Raw genomic sequence first — 21,344 nt, 5'->3', positions numbered from 1 at the left:
ACTGCACTCCAGTCTGGGCGACAGAGTGAGACTCCAACTCAAAAAAAAAAAAAAAGATCCCAGTGATATTTGCTAAAAAGAGTACATTAACAGAATGTCATTTAAAAAAAAAAAAAAAGCTTATTGAGTGCAGAGGAAAACACAGTGCCAAGATACATCCCTACGCAAGCTAGAAAGAGAAAGATGTGCACATATTTAATTGATTTAGCTCCAGTGGCAGAAGCAAAGTGCCATGCAATCAATATGAGCCAAACACCTTACATGTTTTGATGACAGGAAGCTTGGTGAAACAAGTAGAATCTGAGTAGGAGGTAAAAGGCTGGCACCCCTTTGATAAGTGGAAAGGGTACATCAAGAGGAGAAAATAGCACAAGGAAATGAATCAAAGAGTTGGTGACTGCTCTCCAGATCTCTCTACCCATGCTCTGAGCCCTGAGAGCAGACCCATGAAGTGTGCATCGACTGTCTCCCTTGTCCTCTGGCTTCCAGTTGGCTTCACACAATGGAAGGCAGCAGGAGACGATTAAAGGATGGAAAGAGAGGAAGACCAGGAAATGTATTCCCCAGCCTGCTCTCGCCCAAGCCTTGGCTTGGCAATGGTAGTGTTCCTCAGCCAAAGGCCTTGGTTCCTGTGGGGCAGCCCTCTCATCAACTATTAGTTCAGCCTCTCCCTCTATCTGCATCTTCAGGCCTCAATCCAATATAATGGCTTTATCACCCTTATTAATTTCCCTTAAGCCTGCCCATGCCGTTGTAAACAACTATTTCATTAAACCCTCCTAATAATACTGTTTGAGTGTGCCCACTGCTTCCCAGAGATGCTGACTGATAAGGTGGGAAGATCCAGAATGTGTTTGGGTAATGACAAGCCAACCAGATTTGACTGACATTGAGACAAGAAAGAAATATCTTAGCCAGATTCTGAAGGGCCATGCTAGGAAAATGCGGCTTTACATGGCTCACTTCAACAAAGTGAACTCTGTTGAACAAAGGAGGCAGTTTTGAGAAGAGGAATCTGGTGTTGGAGCAAATTTAAGTTGGAGGGAAAACAAAATTTGTTCAGTAAATCAGTTAGTAGTCCATTGCAGTGGTCCAGGTGTGAGTGGTAAGAGCCTGAATTAGGTGTTAGTATTAGAAATGCAAATGAAGATTCAGATAAGACAGAGGCTAAGGAAAGAGAATAATTCTGGGAGAAATGGGAAGGGTCTCTGGGAGGAAAAAAAGGTCACAGTTGTCATCCAGGCAGCTGAAGAGCAAGGAAATATGTGAGCAGAAACAGGGAAACTAAAGAAATGACCTGTTCGGGCTAGTTTGGGACAGTTGAGTTTGAGGTTTTGGAAACGAATCACTTAACTGTGGACAAAAAGGAGGGCAGCTAGAGTGGGTGTGCACTGAGAAGAGGAAGAAATAAGATTGGTTAGGTGTATGTTACTGAAGTTTAGCTTTGAGAGCTTAATCCTGGACAATAGCAATCCAATCTCAGAGTCACAAAACAGCAACCGGCAGGCCAAATGCAGACCAGATTGTGTTTTACTTGGCTGACAATGTTTTCTTGAGTTTTGAATTTGTTACCAATACTAACAAATTTTGGAGATCTCACCAACAAAAATTCAAATTTTTGGACTCTGAAACATCAAGTTCACATTCTCACATGGAAACTCGGGCTGGAGCTGAGCAGTCTTTGGTCACCTCCACCGTACACAAGGTTCCAGTTCACCCAGCACCACCCAGCCTATGCCACCTGCTCAGCCCTATTGTGTATTTGAGCTAGTAGTCCCTGCCAATGGCAGTGAGAGTGCTTGGAAATTCCTAATGAAATTTGATTTAGAAAGACATAGAAACCCTGGGGGAAGTTGTAAGGATGAATTGGAGCAATTCATTTGAGTTCAGCATTTTTGAGTGTTTACTGTACGCCAGGCATTGTGCTGGGCACTGCAGAGTCAGTGATGAATAAGAAGAGCCTGTCTATTGTAACAGGAAAGACTAAGGATATGAAGATTCAGGCACCTGTGAGGGCTGGGTCTAGGCAATGGGAACATGAAGGTGTGAATGCAAGAAGCGTTGAAGACTTTTTTGCAAAGATCAGCTGTAAGGGATAAAGAAGGAAAAATGTGATCTATGACATTGTTTCCACTTGTCCAGGTGGATACAGTGAAGAGAGGATGTTCGTAGCAGTGTTGGATTACTCCAAGTGCAGTAAAGATCTAAGGCAGAGTGAGAAAGAAGGAAACCATGCCCCTTGAAATTGAATGAGTTGTTTCACAAGGGGATGGCACGGCTGTGCCCTTCCTCTTGGCACACCTCTTGAGTAATGGCAGCATTGTCCTTGCCTGTGTATTCAGGAACTGTATTACTATATTGTTAACAAATAAAGAAAATGGAGCAAACTCCACTTAGCTCTGCAGGGCCATGATGAAACTCTCCCTCCAGAGCTGTTATAAATCCAAACATTTGTTTAAATATTAAGCTATGAAGCAAGTGCTCCAGTAATGGACCAAGACTAAGTCATCCAGGAAACAGAAACATTCTATACAGTTCTCTAAGGATTCAAGGCTTAGAGTCACATTGGGGTTCTTTAGTTCCCAAGCTCTAGGGACAAACTCTAGGAATTTTCTTTAAAGAGTGACTGACTAAACCAGGCACAGTGGTTCACGTTTGTAATCCCAGCACTTTGGGAGGCCAAGGTGGAAGGATAACTTGAGCCCAGGAGTCCGAGGTTTCAGTAAGCTAGGATCACACACAGCACTGCACTCCAGCCTGGGCAACAGAGTGAGACACTGTCTCTAAAAACTGAAAAAGAGTTACTGATTAAGAGTTACTAATGAGGACTTTGTAGTGAAACAGTGGCTCCACTGCTACTGAGATGTCTCCCTAGTCTATACTTACTTTACAATCAAAGGAAGTATTCTAATGGGAAGACTGATAAGGTCACCAAAGCAATACCACCGCTAAGCAGAAAACAAAAATTATACTTACATAAGGAAAATGCTTGTATTCAGGTTCCAGAAAAGGAAAAAAAATATGTCAGTCAATTGGATTGTTTTCATGGAAAAGTAAGGATTTTGACAGAATTATATAGACCCAAAAAAGGGGGGGCTTTTTTCTGCTTGCTTTAGCCTGTAAGAGCTTGACTTCTGACATTCAAGTGTACAAATAAGCATGACTAGCTTTCCTTCAAAGCTACCATGAACAGTTGGCCTCTGGTCAAGTAGACTCCAGGTTTCCTTTCAATTTCCACATATGCCTGTATGTGCCCACCTGCAGGCTGTAGAACCTGACTCACTAGACAAGGAAACCTGATGTGGAATTAATTTGCTCCCGGTCACACAGCAGAGATTAACTTAGGCCTTGGTTTCCTGGATTTGTGAAATGATCACAGTAAAATTACTCATCAGCCTTAGGAGCTTTGGGATTCCCACTCAGAGTCTCACATGCAAGGAGACAGAAGGGTGGAGTTACACAGGGACCAGCCAATTACTCAGGCATACCCTTCCCTGGAATCCAGTGTGTGAGGTCTCAACACAATAAGAAAAGACTCTTTAATTATAAGGTATACATCTGTTGTTTGAACACGGTTGGAGAAACACTAAATTCAATCTTTTAATGGTTGGGACGGAATGAGGTGGACAAAGTGACAAGTGTGCTAGGTTCTCTATCAGCACGCATCTCCCCTATGTCTAACTAGATGATACAGTGACCCATTCCCAATGAGGCTTGTCTAAGGGAGTGTCAGAAGTCAAGAGACTCAGGTCTACATTCCAGGTAGTGCCAGACAGGGCTCATTCTGGCATTCTGGGACATGCTTTATTCATCAATGGAATAAAGGATCGGGCTGGGTAGCTTCAGAGCTTCCCTCCTTCTTTAAAACTTTGTGATCCTCTAAATGAGGTGGGGAAGGGAAATGGAGATTCACAAGCAGGCATTCAAATGAGAATACTTGTTCTTCTAACTTCTTGGACTGATCAGAATTATTGTGGCAAAAATGATATAGGTTTATAATCAGGCCTGCAACATACCCAGAATGGAAACCATTCCTCCCAATCTTGCCCCACAAGTCCCACACCTGCACCATTATGATTCATGGGGCAGCTGCTAAAGTTAGGTGCACTATCCCAAGCATAACAAAAGCATCTAGGAAAAAATAGCATTTGTTGAAGTCTCACTGTGTGCCAAGTATTGTGATATTCACTTTTCATAATTTCTCATAACAATCAGAGAGGTGGGAATTATTATCCTCATTTTATAAGTGAGGAACAGAGATTGTGGTACCATAAGCAACTTAACCATTTTGAGTCCATTTCCCTGAGTATAAAATAAGCGGATGTGTCTAGTTGACATTAAAGATTCCTTTTTATGATTCAAGACAAGTTTAGATTTGATCACCTAGAGACCTTGAAAGCCGACTCTCATCCAAACTTAGATAACCAGAAAATGAGATGGCCCCTCATCCACCTCAAGCATCATCCACATACTCACAGAAATATAAAACCACATTTACCAGATCCAGCATTTTTTTTGAAGTGCTCTCTCAATCTATGCTCTAAACAAAGTGGTTGTTAAAACACTTCATTCCTATGGACACATCATGGCTGCCTGAGAACAACTAGCCAAGGTAACAGTATTATAGAATTAAATCACTACAGGCCCCATTTCCAGAAAAAAGTCTCCCTTCCCGAAGTCAGAGATTGACCCCAGGATAAATATACAAGTACTTCCTCTCCATTAATGTAGATAGGGCCAGAACTTCTGGTCCCAACTAGACATAATGAAAAAGCTGAACTAGGACCAAAACTTGGAAATTCTCTATGATTAGAAGGAAGTCATTCCAAGTACTTAAGGATGATCATCAACACCGTCACCCCATCACCCACCATTCATTTTTAAGGCACCTTCTATGTACAGGGGATCACAGCTAACCTGAGTCATTTGCTGAAGATGCTAAGTTCTTATTTTCCTAGCAGTCAGAATCATGAAGGTAAACATGGCTTTAATGACCTCAGGCAGGATCCTAGGAACCAAACAGAGTGTCTATAGAAGGAGAGTTCATGTAAGACTCTCCTGGGTAGGTGGGGTAAAGGGGTCTTAAGAGTAAATGATAAACATGTTGGGATCATGACTCAAAAAGAGAGGGTACTCAGTTACATTAATTGTTTTTAATCAATTGGCCACTAGGTAGAACCAATTGTATTAATTTACTACGACTACCGTAACAGAATACCATAGACTGAATAGTTCAAAAAACAGAAATTTATTTTCTCACAATTCAGGAAGCTGAAAGTCCAAGACCTAAGTGCTGACAGAACTGGTTTCTCCTGGTTTGTAGATGGTCACCTTCTCACTGTGCCCTCACGTGGCCTTTTCTCTGTGCGAACATGCCCCTGATGTATTATATCTTCCTCTTCTTATAAGTTCACCATTCATATTGGATTAGGGCCCCACTCTAATGACCTACTGTAACTAAATCACCTTTTTTTTTTTTTAAAGAAGGAGTCTGCCTTGTTGCCTGGCTCAAGCAATCATCCCACTTCAGCTACGCAAGTAGCCAGGACTATAGGCATGAGCCACCATGCCTGACTGATTATCTCTTTAAAGGCCCTAATGCTGAATAGAGTCACATCCCAAGATACTGAGGGTTAGGGGCTTAACATATGAGTTTGGGGGGACACAATTAAGTCTGTAACACCAGTACTCACCATTCCCAAAGTTACAGGCATAGATAGCCTCAGTGTGTTTTAACTTTCCTCTTTTTTACAAAGTTCTTTCCCCATCTCCTGCCCTTTTTTAACACTTTCACAAAGTAAACTGCAGAAATGGTCAGCAGGATCTACTTTTCTTTATTATTGTGACCATCTACATTTGTTGAAATACATAAACTTTTTTTTTTTTTGAGTTGGAGTCTCACTCTGTCACCCCAGACTGGAGAGCAATGGCCGCGCCCGGCCACCTCAGCCTCAACCTGCTGGGCTCCAGTGATCCTTCCACCTCAGCCTTCCAAGTAGCTGGAACTACAGGCGCGCGCTACCACACCCAGCTAAATTTTGATTTGTTGTAGAGATGAGGTCTCATCAAGTTGCCCAGGCAGGTCTCGAACCTACGGGCTCAGGCAATCCACTCACCTCGGCCTCCCAAAGTGCTGGGATTACAGGTTGAGCCACCAAGCCCAGCTGAAATACATGAACTTTTAAGGCTGGGAATTAAGAAGCAACTAGTTGGCTTCAAGCCTAGTCTGGGCAGCTTTTAACAAACTACCGCCGGGCTCGGTGGTTCAGCCTGTAATCCCGCGCCTTTGGGAGGTGAGTGGATTGCCTAAGCCCATGAGTTCGAGACCTGCCTGGGCAGCAAGACCTCATCTCTACAATAAATCAAAAAATTAGCCGGCGTGGTAGCACATGCCTGTAATTCCGGCTACTTGGAAGGCTGAGGCGGAAGGATCGCTGGAGCCCAGCAGTTCGAGGCTGCGGTGGCCGGGAGTGGCCACTGCATTCCAGTCTGGGTGACAGAGTAAGACTCCAACTCAAAAAAAAAAAAACTACCCACACTGCTCCTGTTTACCAAATCCTCAGAGTCACAGAGGAATTATGCAGTGGGTAGTAGAGCAGGGGAAGTTAAAAAGAAATGCAGAAATGCCTCATCGTGGATCTGTCTCCATTTGTCATAGGACATTTCCTGTGTTACAACACATCAGATTAACAAGCCCAGACACAGGCAAGATGAAGAAGAAACTGTTCTGCAAAGAAATCCTGGCTACCAACACTTAATTTCATTTTCTGTAGCAGAACACCAGCAACACAGACCCACACACACAGAGCCATGGGCCCTGACTGGGATTTCAAGCACTCCAGTTCCAGATGTGTTTATGTATTTGTTCAGTCAGGAAAAAAAGGAAAAAAAAAAGTCCCAAAGCTAGTCATTTCCCAAACCACCAGCTGTCTCCATGATGAATTTTTATTTTTTAGATGTAGTCACAAGCAACTGTCAAGCAGCCCACTTATTCATTAAATATTTATAAAGTATCTTCCCAGGTCAGGATACAATGGTGATGGCCATAAGTTTGGAAGGACTACGGAAAAGTTCTAATAAATGGTATCTCCTTCCCCCCTCTGTACCCCTTAACAAGTGTTTTGCAATTCGTTTCCTTTATAATACCTTTAAAAGTATTGTTTTGAGAAAGGATCTTCAGTCTTCCCAGAACTGCCAAAGGGGCACATGGACCAAAAATGGGTCAGAGCCCTGCTTTACAGCAATGGGCAGCCGGGGCAAAGCCAGAGGCCCTGCTCACTGTGTCTTGAGCAAAAAGCTAGGCTGGGAGTTTGATCACTAAAAGAAAGAGATGAAGAAGAAAGGAAAGGAGCCCGATTCTACCAATTCCTGTTCAGCACAAGTGCTCTCCCCTGCAGGTTCTGGCCGCAGTCGACCCCTCAAGGGTCCCCCAGCCCCACGCGCAGTGAAGGTGGTTACGCATGTCACCCGGTGGGCAGACGGGCCGACGTCAATCTCCCGACCCCGGGACACTGAGCTCCCCCTCCCGCTCCGGCACAGTGCTGAGTGACAGTCAACAAGTGGAAGGCGCCAGAAACCTCCACACACCAAGACCTCAGATACTTCTGTTTTCAACCCGCCCCTCGCAGGGTGGCCATTCCGCGCCCCCGAGGCTCTGGCACTCCAAGAGCAAGCACAACTCGCAAGACTCGGGTTCCAGACAAGACCCGGGTTCCAGAGCTGCGAGCGTCGGCGGTTGGGGAAGGAAAGCCCAGAGCGCAGGGCACCAGGTGTGCGGAGTGTCGGCTGCGGGGCCAGGGGTGGGCCAACCACCAGCCTTAGCGGTGATCTCTCTCCCCGCCCCTGGTCCTCCTCCCCTGGCCGAGGGTCGGAGACCCGCCGCCAGATGCCTCTTACCCAGGGGTGAGCGGAGCCTTCGGCCACTGTGTTGGCGCAGCAAAAACTGCCACTCCCTGCTGGGGCTCGAGGCCTCGGCTGGGCCCCGCCCGCGCTCCCAGCGGAGGCTGGAGGCGGGGAGAGCGAGGCCCCCCCCGGGAAAGGTCCGGAAAGGTCTCTCCTCTGCCCCGCCCGACGCCGCAGCCCAGGCACCGTGGCAAGTGCAGGCTGCACCCGGGCTCTGAGCGCTCACGGGTGATAGAGCCGGGACGAGGGTCCAGCCCGCCCGGGGCGCTGCCAGGGCGGGCCGGTGGGGCATACTCGCCCCTCGCCCCCGCGCGCCCTGGAGCGCGGCCCCGCGCGCACCAGCGGAGGGCACAGGGGCCACCTGACGCTCCCGCCCCTGGGTGCCAGCTGTGTTGCGTAATCCGGACGGGCAAGGGTGGAGGCGGGGAGCTGTGCAGGGAGGTCCGGGCAGTTTGCGTTGGGTCTGCCAGTGCGCCCTGGGCTTCTCACCAGGTTCCCACGACTGCCCAGAAAGACAGCAGTTCCCGCGCTCAATTCACAGATCAGGCGACCCAGGCTGAGAGAAGCTCAGTGACTTGCCTCGGTGGGCACTGGAGCGAGCTTCCCCAAAGCACGCAGACCCGGGTCGGCTGACTTCCAGCCGCTGACCTCCACACCGTGTCCCATGCCGTTTTCATGATTGGATATTTTCAATTGGCCGTTCTTTCTAGGCGGGTGCAAAGTGTAGGTGAGCGGTTGTTACCCATATCAAATCCAGGGACCCCTTTTTCTAATAAATGCAGGTTGTCCCAAAAGTCGCACTGCAAACTTTATTCAAGAGTACAAGTGCTACAAGTCTTTATAAAAAAAAAAAAGTCCTTGAAAGTGTAATGATTTGTGTTTACACTTACTTGGTCTTGCGAATTTTGAATAATTTTATTTAAATGTTTTCAATCAACATTTTCTATCTTCAGTCAGAAGGATTGATTGCTTCTGTGGTAACGTCATCATAAACACCATAGCTACAAATGCAGTTTGTAGACTTTTATTGGCAACTAAATTCCACCTGCAGCATTGCTTCTGTGACATGATTTTCTGAAATGATGAATAACTTTGGTAAAGAAGCTCTAAGCAAAATAAAGCATAATCTTATCTTAGTTTTTTTTCAATAGGAAATTTCAGTGTTCATGCAAAAATGCTTGCTGTTTATTATCTAAGCTAGATCCTAATTTTTACCAAAAACATAAGTTTTTGTTTTGCATGTTTGAATGTTGGGGCAAGGACTGGGACACCAAAAATTGTGCAGAACTCCGGACAGTTGATTGCTGTATGGCACTGTCCACATGGCACAGGAGGTTGGCATCTCTGGTTCCCACCCTCTAAATGCTGATAGATTGTGTCCCAAAATTTTGACAAATAAAAACGCTCTCTTCCCCCATATTTCCAAAATGCTTCACACCACTCCCTAGTCCCACTACCCCTTGCCTCCCATTTAAGAAGCCCTGGTTTAGATGGGAAGAACGCAGACAGGAAGGAGTCACAGGAGCTGTGCTGCTTGCTGAGTACTTTGAGGTTGGTGGCTGTGGAATCAGATTCAGAATTAAGAAACAAGTCCCAGCCGGGCTCGGTGGCTCAGCCTGTAATCCCGCGCCTTTGGGAGGCTGAGGTGAGTGGATTGCCTGAGCCCGCGGGTTCGAGACACGCCTGGGCAGGCAAGACCTCATCTCTACAATAAATCAAAAAATCAGCCGGGCGTGGTAGCGCACGCCTGTAGTTCCAGCTACTTGGAAGGCTGAGGCGGAAGGATCGCCAGACCCCAGCAGGTCGAGGCTGCAGTAGCCGGGAGCGGCCACTGCACTCCAGTCTGGGTGACAGAGTGAGACTCCAACTCAAAAAAAAAAAAAAAGAAAGAAACAGGTCCTACATGCTGGGGACATCATGTATGTTTATTCTTTTATCTCACCCAAGGCCCTCCTGCCTCTGCACAAGAGAACATTTCCAAGGAGAACAGAGGTTATAACTTGCTCACTCATGGAGTCCACTTGATGGATACTCTCTGAGTCCTTGCCTGCATATATGTCAAGTAAGTCCTGTGCCTCCTGGCTGGGCATGTAGTGCTGAAAAAAATCAGACCTGATTCTTACCTATGTAAAGTTTGCAGAGTAGTGAAAGTGTACTTGGGAAGATGGGAAACATCATCAAAGGGTGGGAAGAGGAAGTGAAAGGAGGAGTCAGCACTAAGAACAACATGCCCCAGTTTAAGGACATCCAGGAAAACGAAAGCAAAAGCAAACCAACAGTGCTCTGGGAAGACATGCAGGCACATGGGCAGAACGAGCTGGCAGCAGGAATGGTGGGAATACAGAGTAGAACAGAGAAAGGGATCCGTACTAATTATCACAAGAAAGGGAAGGCACAGGAGGAAGAGCTGGGCAAAGAGGCTGATCCTGCTGGCATGCAGTCTGTTCAGCAGTCTCCACCCTCGTCCCTTTCCTGCAGTAAATGATTCCCTGGGTGAGTTAGTAGTGAGAGAAGCAGCTCACAACCAGACCTTGCCCCCAGCAAACCCTCCCTGGCTAGGACAGTAACTCAGCCAAAGCTTCACAGCTTCAGTAAGACTTTTGGGGGAGTTGGGAATGAGCTCCTACTATGCGCCAGGGACCGAGCAGCACATGGTGTTCATCCTGCCAGACCACCAGGCAGTCTCACAACCAGAAAGGGGTGGTGGACAAACAGAGGGTAATGCTTGTGTTTAATGCCTGGTTTTTAAAAGGCAGCCCCAACACATCCCAAATGTGCTATTTTCCTCACAGTCAACCTGCTTATCAAATAATAGCTAAAATTGCTATCAAGCTGCAGGGTAACTGGAGTTTCCTCATCTGTGTCATTAAAGATCAGGTTGTTTTTCAGACACAAAGCACTAATGTATATGGAGGTACTCTACAGACTACAAAGCGTTCTGTCTCAATCAGTATTCTTGGTTGCAAGCAAGAAAACAGCTCTAGATACCTTGAGTAGAAAAGGGACATTGGGCAACCCCTTCAGGTCTCCTCCCACTGTGGGAGCTTTTCTGTCCTCTCAATAAATCTTGCTTTAAAAAAATAAAAGGAACATTAAAAGATTCTCAGGGATACACAGAACCATGCAAAATGAGTAATGCTGGCAGAAGTGGACAGGAATCAGGACAGCTCTGGAGAATCAAAAAGCAGAAAGCACAACACCTTCTTTTAGCAGGAACAGCCTGGCCACCCCCAGTATACTCCCATTTAATCACAAGCTACTCTAGAGTGAGTGACACAAATATAAGGGAATGAGAATTGACCAACAGTATGTCAAAGACCAGCATCAGAGCAGAAAGAGAGCATACATGGGCTCTCAAACTTCCACCAGAACCATGATGATGAGTGTTCCACCCAAAGTGGAGAAGGGATTGAATATACGCATCAGGAGAGAAAGGGAGGAAAATGTCTACAATACGCTCCATAGATGTAAGATCGTCTTATCATATATGGTTTCCTGCATATATAAGCAAGAGGGTATGATGGTGAAAATCCTCAGTCCTAGAGTCACAAAGGGTTCTGCTAAATGCCAGTGCTGAAGAGCAGGAGTGTGACTCAGGCTTAGATTCTTTATCCAGAGGGGTTTCCTAGGACATAAAAAGAAGTACTGGATCTGGAAACAAGTCTTTCTCAGAAATGCAGCCCTAAACTCTGTTTTGGGTAGTTTTTTTTTTTTAATCAGACTTTCCTTATTTATAAAATAGAGATAAAAATCTGTCTTCCTAACTCAAGAATATGCTAGAAGAATAAAGATTGTACCTCTTAGGCTATAAGTACCTCCGATTATGTGGGACTATGAAGACCAAAGTTTATCTTTGTGTTTGCACATCACTGTTCTCAAAGAAAATGATCAATTTGCTTCAGTTAACTGCATCAATAAATGGATATTTTCTTTAAAACTTATCTCATAGGAGCCCTATGAAAATAAATCCAGTTAATATGTAAAAAGTGATTGGTACTATACTTAGCCTAGAATAAATATTCAGTTAATGATAGGTGCTAGTATTGCAGTTATTGTAGTTATTATGTTGCTGCTAGGGTTTGAATATTTGCCTCTTTCTAGACTCATGTTGAAATTGTATTCCTACTGTAATACTCTTAACAGGAGAAACCTTTGGGAGGTGACTATGCCATGAGGGCTCCACCCTCGTGGGTGGGTGAGATTGATGCCATTATAAATGGGCTAATTTGTCCTTCCCACTCTTGCCCTCTCTCACCTTTCACTATGTGATGACACAGCAAGAAGGCCCTCGCCAGATGCTGGCACCTTGATATTGAACTTCAAGCCTTCAGCACTGGGAGCCAATAAATTTTTGTTCATTATAAATTTCCCAGTCTCAGGTATTCTGTTATTGCAGCACAAAATAGACTAAGACAGTTATAGTTATCAAATATTCAGGCAACTGTAGTCCTAGGAATAGAAAGAAAGAAGTTCAACATCTCTGCCCTCAGACAAATGGAAGAGAATGAATATTGGGTCTAGCATGTGATTATTGGACACAGTTTCTCAAAGACGTGAATTATTTGAAATATGGAAAAACTAACTCTTTACTGTATAGGCAGATGTACTGCAGAGTGCCCCATAGACATTTATTGAATCTTAGAGTAGGATTCTGGGAAGATGGCAGAGTAGGAAGTACCAGAAATCTATCTCCCTGCTTGAACAAAATATGCACTAGCAGAATCTTATGTGACCATTTTAGAACTCTGGAATCTATTGAAGGTTTGAAACTTCCAGAGGAAAGCTTGAGTCATAAATTGTCATTAATTGTGATCAATTTCAACTCTTAGCACAATAGCAGCTAGTCATCTGCCAGTCTTGTGCAGACAGCTGTGCATATGTCCCAGGAGCAGCTAACATACAGCTTGTGGGAGCCAAAGTAGACAAGAAAAACACTGCATAAATATCAGGGATATGTGCTCTGATTGCTGCTTCTGACAATAGAGGTGCAAACAAAGAGGCAGGTGGTCATTATTGTTGCACCTGCTCCCATTGTTTCAAACCCCTGCCCTTCTAGCTGAAATGACTTCCAGATGATTTTAAAGGCCAGTGCCCCCCCACCTTTATTTTCCTTTTTCCCTCTTTTAGGAGTCAGACATTATAGACTAAGACATTAAAAAGAACTGTTGGGGAAATTAGAAAGTAACTTTGCATACAGAGAAATGCACAGGCTCCAAAACTATCTGAAAACACCATAAGCCTACATCTTAGACTGACCTTTGGCACAGAGACAGCACACAATAAGTAATAAAACAAAAACATTAACCAAAAAAAAAGCCAGTAAACCCAGGGAGAGGGGAAAAATCTGATTTTCAGAGTTATCACATTACTAGATTCAAACGTTCAGTTTTTAACAAAAATCACAACACAAAAAGAAACAGGAAAGTGTGGCCTATTCAAAGGAAAAAATAAATCAATGGAAATTGTCCCTGAAAAAGACCTAATGGTAGACCCAGAAGACAAAGAATTTAAAACAATTGTTTTAAAGTTGCTCAGAGAACTAAAGGAAGATGTGAAGAAAGTCAAAAAAAACAATGTATGAACAAAATAAAATATCAATAAAGAGACAGAAGACCTAAACTGAGTGCAGTGGCACATGCCATAGTTCCAGCTATTTGGGAGGCTGAGGCAGCAGGATCTCTTGAGCTCAGGAGTTCAAGACAAGCATGAGCAACATAGCAAGACTCTATCTCAAATAACTAAATAAATGAAAGAGGAGACCTAAAAAGAAACCAAAAAGAAATTCTGAAGTTCAAAATACAATAAGTGGAGTGAAAAATTCACTAGATGGATTCAAAGGCAGATTTGAGCAGGCAGAAGAAAGAATCAGTGAACTTGAAGACAGGACAATGAAAATTATCAAGCACGTGGAACAGAAGAAAAATGACTGAAGAAAAGTGAAATGAGTCTAAGAAACCTGTAGGACATCACCAAGCAGACCACCATATGCGTTGTGGGAGTTTCAGAAGAAGAGAGAGATAAGGGGCAGAGAGAATACTTGAATACATAATGGCAGAAAACTTCTTAAATGTGCTGAAAGACATAAATATAGGCATACAAAAAGCTCAATTCCAAGTAAGATGAACTTGAAGAGACCCACACTGAAACACATTAAAATCAAGATTTTGAAAAACAAAGGCAAAAAGAAAAGGCAACAAGACAAGAGCAATTTATATAAGGGATTCTCAATAAAATATCAGGTTATTCATCAAAAACTTTGGAGACTAGAAAGCAATGGGTCAATATATTCAAAGTACTAAAAGAAAAAACTGTCAATCAAGAACTCTATATCCAACAAAATTATCCTTTAAATGCAAGGAAAAAATGAAGGAGTTTCTTACCACTGGATCTGCCCTGCAAGAAATTCTCAAAGGAGTTCTTCAGAGTGAAATGAAAGGACTCTAGACAATAACTCAAAGTCATATGAAGAAATAAAGATCTCGATAAAAGTTAATACATATAAATACATGGGCAATAACAAAAGCATATTGTAACAATGTTAACTCCACTTTTTGTTTGCCACATGATTTCAGATGAATATGTTTTTTAAAAGTATTAGCCAAAAAGATAGTGCTATAGTTTAGATGGTTTTCCACCCCAAATGTCATGTTAAAATTTGATCAGACGAGCTCGGTGGCTCAGCCTGTAATCCCGCGCTTTGTGAGGTTGAGGTGAGTGGATTGCCTGAGCCCGCAGGTTCAAGACCCACCTGGGCAACTTGGTGAGACCTCATCTCTGCAATAAATAAAAAACATTAACCAGGTGTGGTAGCGCGTGCCTGTAGTTCCAGTTATGGAAGGCTGAGTGGAAGGATCTCAGGAACCCAGCAGGTTGAGGCTGCGGTGACCAGGAGCGGCCACTGCACTCCAGTCTGGGTGACAGAGTGAGACTCCAACTCAAAAAAAAAAAAAAAAAAGAAAGAAATTTGATCCTCAATATTGGAGTTGTGCCTGATGGGAGGTGTTTAGATCATGAGGGCAGATCTCAGATAAAAAGATTTTTTCCTCTTTTAATTTTTATTTTAAAATTGTGGGGTGCAATTCAGGGTTAGGTATACAAATATTCATTGTGCAGGTACCCTTATTGATGAGGTGTGCCCCCCGTCCCCAGGCAGATATCGACTACTGTCAATCCCACCCCCACACACACCCACCCCTTGCAGCTTCCCACTACTTTCAATCCATTTCTTATAGTAGATAAATAGATCAATGCAGCAAAATGCAGTGGCTCACACCTGTAATCCCAGCTACTTGGGAGGCCAAAGTGGGAGAATGGCTTAAGCCCAGGAGTTCGAGGCTGCAGTGAGCTATGATCATGCTACTGCACTCCAGCTTGGCCAACAGAGTGAGACCCTGTCTGGGGGTAAGAAAGGATACCTGAAAATGTGAAAACAACTTTGGAATTGGGTAATGAGCAAAACTTGGAAGAGTTTGGGGGGCTCAGACAAAGGCAAATTATATAGCCAACTCTGCTTTCAGGAATGGGCCTGTCTAGTGTTCCTGCTGAGCTCAGTTATTGGTAGAAATAGCCCCTGGTAAGTATGCCTCTGTACAAAAGTGGCTATGAGTTTCAGAGCAAAGTAGCAGCAGCCTTTGGACAATTCGATTCCTTGTAGATGGATGTCTGTGAGGTATGGTCTCATGGCCACTACAGTCTACTCCTTAAGCCGTATAAATTTGTCTCTCCACACAGTTTTGGGGAGTAGCTCCTCCAAGGTCCTTGTGGGTTTTCCTTTTTTGGGGGGCAACTGAGAAGAGGGAGTTTATAGGATAAATTACTCTCCCTGAGATCGCCACAGTATATTCTAGGGCCACAACTAGTACTCATCTTCTTCTTCTTCCACCATCCATTCTAAATCTCCTTTACCCTCAGCTATCACCTTGGCAGGTCTTGGTGGCTTACCTGGTGTTGTGACCCAAACCTTTATTCCTGAGGGATATGAACTCTCAATAATCATACTCTTCTCAGGCTGGGATTGTGCATGCGTCTATTCACAGTCACAACTGGGCGAGGGAGTACAGGAGATGCCCAAGTGAATCACCTAGGCTCCACACATGTTTCTCCTTGCCCCATTGTGTACACTCAGCTTACCTCTTCCTAATGATTAACCAATTACTCCTGCTAGTATAACAACTATTACTTGCCATCTGGTCCCTGAAAACAAAAAGTACAAAGTGCCCTGTCAGCAGCCACAACTTATAGTTCAATGGGACGTTTAATATGTCCCTAGCAAGAGTGTGTTCCCTTTGGGGATGAGAAGTTCCAGTCATGCAGAGCTGAGTCACAGGGAAAGGAAGAGCAAAATCCCCCAGGAGGTCATTGGGAATGATGGTGAGTGGGGCCATTCCTGCTTCCTCCCACTGGTTTCCAGATCCTTGCATTCTTCCTACTGAACACAGTACCTTCCTACTGAATACAGAAGTCACTGATGTAATAAATATACTATCCTGAAAGATGGCACTTCATCCTTTCATCCTTTCTCAAAACTGGTGCTTCAGTTGTGACTTTAGAAGACCATCCCAACAATCTATAAGACCAGTTACTTCTGGGTGGTGAAGTTCATGACACAACCAGAGAATCCCGTGGTCATGACCTACTCCCACACTTCCTTCGCTTGAAGTTTGTCTGCTGGTTGGATGCTCTGCTATATGGGATTCCATACCTGTGGATCAGGAATTTCCTAAGCCTCCACATCTCAGTGCTGGCTGAGGCTCTGTGGGCAGGAAAACCATACAACAATATTTATTTACTCTTTGTCTTAAGGTTATTTTACCTCTCCTACTTTCTATCATAATATATTCTGGGAGATCTGGACCTCTTAGATATCCAAGAGACTATCACACTGATCCATTACAATGAAATGACATCAAGCTGATTGACAGGACCTGCCAGGAGGGACAAGTATGCTGGAGGTCTTGATAAGATGCCTGCATTTTAAAGGGTGAGAGATAGACCCTATGAAGGATCCAGAACAGACCATTTCAGTGACTTTCTTAGAGGTCCAGTGGTCGGAGGTGTTATGGAATAGCCCCTTCTAAAGTAAAAGGAAAACTGCTGCATCTTCTAAGTCTGTTGCAAAGAAAGAAGACAGTGTCTTATAGGCAGACTTCTTTGTGTTCTGGAGGCAACACATTCCACCCATGGGTGGATATTTTTCTGGCCTATACACTGGGTAACATAGAAAACTGCCAATTTTAATTAGGACTAGAATAGGAAAAATTGTTGCAGCCGGTCAAAGCCACCAAGCAGTCAGCCCTGCCAGCAGACCCCCATAGTGCTAGAGATGTGAGTGATGGGAAAAGATCCAGTATGACCCCTGAATGGATTTGCAGACTCACTGGGTCCATTATAAATTGAACTTTATTTAGGAGCCCATTTTTTACCTGGTCTCATAGGCTCCCATTCTAACAGGAAGGTCATGATGCTTCCTTTGATTCTTTTGGTATCAGTGTAACTCAGCTCCTTTGTCCAATAGTCCTAAAATCTTCCTTCCTCAGTGTCTTTCTCAGTGCCTTCCTCAGTGCACAGTCACCCAAGTAAATGGCCACAGGTCCCTCTGAAAAACTGGAGGAATCATCATGGTCTATATTTGCCATACTGTTGCAAGGTTCTTCCTCCAACCACCTCTTTGGTCAATAGGTTCCAGATCTGGAAATTGACTCAAATCTGGGAACTGAGTGAGAACTCATGACTTTTTATTGAAGTGACTGCCCTAAGCCTCTTCCTCCTCCAATTATGCTTTTTTTTTTTTTTTTTTTAACAGATCAGGGATCAACAAATGATGGCCCATGAGCCAAATCCAGTCAACCACCTGTTTTTGTAAATGAAGTTTTGCTGAAACACAGCTACCCTCGTTTGTTTACATATTAACTGTGACTGCTTCTGGGCTACAACAGCTGAGTTGAGCAGCTGCCACAGAGAACATGTGGCTCACTCAGACCGAAATATTTACTATCTAGCTCTTTAAAACCTTTGCGGACCCATGGTAAGTATGCTAAACAAGCCCCCTTGTTGACTATCTGCCTATTTTGCTTCTAGGTGCAAAATAGACACCGTGTTCCATTAACCATTTCCACAACCCCCTGTGGTAAAACCCACTGACTGCCCCTCAAATCCTGCCTTTTGGTGAGTAAGGTGATTAAAGCTTCCTGGCTTCTGGCAATTAAGCGCCATCTCCTGGCCTCCATCATGCCCATGGATGCTGACAAGCTCAGACTGCATCACTCCTACCATCATTCCTGTTCTGCAGAACTTCTTAGTGATGTCGGTGCCCTTCTCATCAGCGCATTTGGATAGCTGGGCAAAGAGTGTGTCCTGTGTGCCCTCTCGTCGGACGTATCCTCTGGTGAGTCTTTTGATGTTACAGAATATAGGTCTTCCAGCATGCCCACTTCTTTTGGCCTCTTTATTGCTACCTGTACTATCTGCTGAAAGAAGAAAGCAAGGAAAGGGAGGTTTGGGTGAAGCATCTTAAACTGCTGAGCAGAGCTTCAGCAAAACCAGTGTGGCATCCTGGAGCCAAAGCCAACCGTCAGAGTGTCACGTTCAACAATTTGCTAGGAGCAGCCTATAGAAAGCATGTCTCCTTGCAAATGTGACAGGTTTCAGAGCACAGCACGGGGGCCCTTGAGCAGTTATGCTCCTTGTGGCTAGAGGTGCGTGAGGCATATTCTCACAGCCATCATAGTAGCCCAGAACAAAGACTAGGGTGGGTGTAACACAGCTGTTTTAAATGCCAGTCTGCACCTTTAAGGACAGGTCTGACTTGTAAGGTAGCACAAGCTGCTGCTCAGGATGATTCCTCTCTTTGGGGAGGGGAGAGTGAGTCAGTAGAATAAGAGGGCTCCCAGGTGGATGGCAGAGAGGCCTCGCCTTTTCTCTCCTTGCTATTACACTTTCAATCCAAACAGGAAAGGAGTACTTGCCTTCATTTTCCTGAGGCAATCTCTTCCCTGCTCCTCCATTGTGAATTTACAGACCTCAGGATTCATCATCTGAGGCCCAGGCTGTGAAGTGGTTAAAGGCCAGAACAACACATCTGCAATGAGTGCACTTGCCTGGATGTCACCACCTGCACTGACAGCATGGGCATTACAGGTCATTAATGCTGGAGGAGTCTTAGGGATCACCTCCTGTTTGCATATTTATCCCTGAGGGAAATTAACTTACTTCAATGAGAAAAATCTGGCTTCTAGTCCTAGTTGTGCTCTTTTCCCATAGCTATAAAGGTACCAAAAAGTGGAGCGGAGGAGTAGGCTGCAGACCCAGAAATGCCAGCCCTGGAAAGCAACATCAAAGATAGCTTTCTCCAGATGGTGATGCTGATAAAATGTCTCAAAACAGCGCTGCCTTAATGGGAATGTCCTGTCCATTCAGAGGTGTTAGTTTCTCCTAGCAGTTTTATCTTCCTTCCATCAGCATCATTATGATCTCAAGGAAAGGCTCCTGAGCCAAATCTCACCCAGTTCCAGACTTGCTGTTGTTTCTATCCCTGGAGATGTAGCATTTTGGGGTCTGTCTAGAATTAAAGCAGCCTTGCTGGAAAATCAAAGAGTTCTGTGCATCCTCATCATTAGACTCTCTCTCAACAGGGAAACGCATGCCTCCTCCACTTCTATTCTTCCAATATCATCAGACTGGATAAAGAGAATTAGCAGATAAAGCAGTGTATTCATATAAATCCCCATCATGGGTATGATTTTATCAAGGGAGTCAAAGTAAAACTCCTGAGGTAGATTTCTATCTTTGCTCCTAGGGTCTCCAACTTAAAAAAATTCTGCCTTTGATGTGGTGGCTTTGAGGTTTTCCAAAACTCAAATCCCAGCCCTACTACTTACATCTTTGTGATCCTGGATGGTTATTCAGACTCAATGTGTCTCAGCTTCCTCTTCTGTCACATGGTGATAACAATAGTACCTCCTTGGTTGCTGCTATAATGTAACATGTGTAAAGCACCTGACATATGACAGGGAGGGACCCAAAAAACCCAGAATTTATTTATAAAAAACTGTGTATTTATTCTTACATGTTTAAACTTCAGTCACCTTCAAAGTACTCTCCATGTGATGCAATACACCTATTGAGATGCTTTTTCCACTGCTCAAAACAGTTTTTGAATTCCTCAGTTTTGATGCCTGCCATTTTCTGTTTCACCTCTTCCATATCAGCAAAATGTTTCCCTTTGAGCAGTTTTTTCATCCCAGGAAAACAAACAAACAGAAAAAATCATTCAGGGTGAGATCAGCTGAATAGGGAGGGTACAGAGCAAGGGTCATGCCATTTTAGGTCAAAAACTGCTTGACGCTCTGTGCAGTGTGGGCAGGTGTGTTTGTAAATCACCCATCATGAAACGAGCAAATGCGTTAAAAGAATCTCAAAAAATTCACTAAAGCCAAACACAGCCTCCCACAACAACGCTAGCTGGTACACCGATGCCAAGAGTTCCTAGAACACTCACCTAGTGGAGAAAGCTATACTACAAGGGGCCAGCCCTCCAAAAAATAATTCCAGTTTTTTGGAAGGGGTCCTCCTCGTATAATAGTTTTAAAAAGCTGGAGCTCTGAATTTTAGGTTTGAGAATGGTCGCGCCCCTGCACTTCAGCCTGGGCAACAGAGTAAGCCCTGACTTAAAAAGAAAGAGAACAAGAGAGAAAGAAAGAGAGAGAAGGGGGGGAAGAGGAGGAGGAGGAGAAGAAAAATAAATACAGCCATAAATGAGAATATTTCTAATAAAGAAATTGGACAAAATAAGAGAAACACACAGCAAACAATAAAAACAGGTGTGTGGCTGTGAGCAGGATTGAATCTGGGTGCTGATTATTAATATCTTCCTTGGATTCTTAGATTAGCAGACATGGAAATAAACTCCTGAGTAGAATCAGTATATTAAATTAAATAATGTTATTAAAACACTTAAAAAATACAACATGCTAGGACAATCTAAAAGACAATGATAATGTTGCTCATATTTGCAATGACTAGTGATTTGTTAAGGTTATCTCATAAATGGAGAAAGGGACAGGAAGATGGTACTATGAAAACGTTAGTAGAAATGTGGAAAATATGAATCTTAGCCCAGTAATCAAATCCCATAGGAAACCCAAAAAAGTCTAGCATCCTGGTCTTACAGAGCCTCGTACAGGAAAATTGCTCAGGATCCAAGGCATTTTGAGGGGTCTGATTATTTTGTCCCCTTTTAGAAGTAAGTTCATGGATCCCCACTCAACCCCACTTGCCCTTTGTCTGCATCTGTGTGTCCTTTCACTTCTGCTTCAATTACTAACCAGCTGATTTTCTCTGAGTAATCAGTGCATGTTCCCAAGGCAGTTAACTGACTAGGCCAGTGAGATTATCTATAGTTCCTGCCTAGACAATTTCTCCTAACAGGTCAATTCATCACTGAC

The 21,344-nt window shown here is 44.0% G+C and overlaps 2 protein-coding genes across 2 annotated transcripts in view; both read right to left on the bottom strand.

Annotated features, from left to right (window-relative positions):
- Positions 1-8,265, bottom strand: part of SQOR (sulfide quinone oxidoreductase) — a 51,522-nt gene extending 43,257 nt beyond the window's left edge. Inside the window, exon 1 of the mRNA XM_008068644.1 lies at positions 7,897-8,265. Coding sequence (XP_008066835.1) covers positions 7,897-8,194 — 298 coding nt within the window. The 5' untranslated portion in view covers positions 8,195-8,265. The remainder of the gene's footprint in view (positions 1-7,896) is intronic.
- Positions 8,266-10,890: 2,625 nt separating this feature from the next.
- The window catches only part of BLOC1S6 (biogenesis of lysosomal organelles complex 1 subunit 6), a 41,287-nt gene continuing 30,833 nt past the window's right edge, over positions 10,891-21,344 (bottom strand). The window contains exons 7-8 of the transcript XR_002482576.1: positions 11,562-11,565; positions 10,891-10,920 (exon numbers count right to left, since the gene is read on the bottom strand). The gene's annotated coding sequence lies outside the window, so the exon portion shown is untranslated. The remainder of the gene's footprint in view (positions 10,921-11,561; positions 11,566-21,344) is intronic.

The sequence above is a fragment of the Carlito syrichta genome, unplaced genomic scaffold (genome assembly GCF_000164805.1).
Source record: "Carlito syrichta isolate Samal-C Ts95f unplaced genomic scaffold, Tarsius_syrichta-2.0.1 Scaffold311418, whole genome shotgun sequence".
Lineage (NCBI taxonomy): Eukaryota > Metazoa > Chordata > Mammalia > Primates > Tarsiidae > Carlito > Carlito syrichta.
Note: the sequence above shows the minus strand (reverse complement) of the source record. Positions and strands in the feature narration are given on the sequence as shown.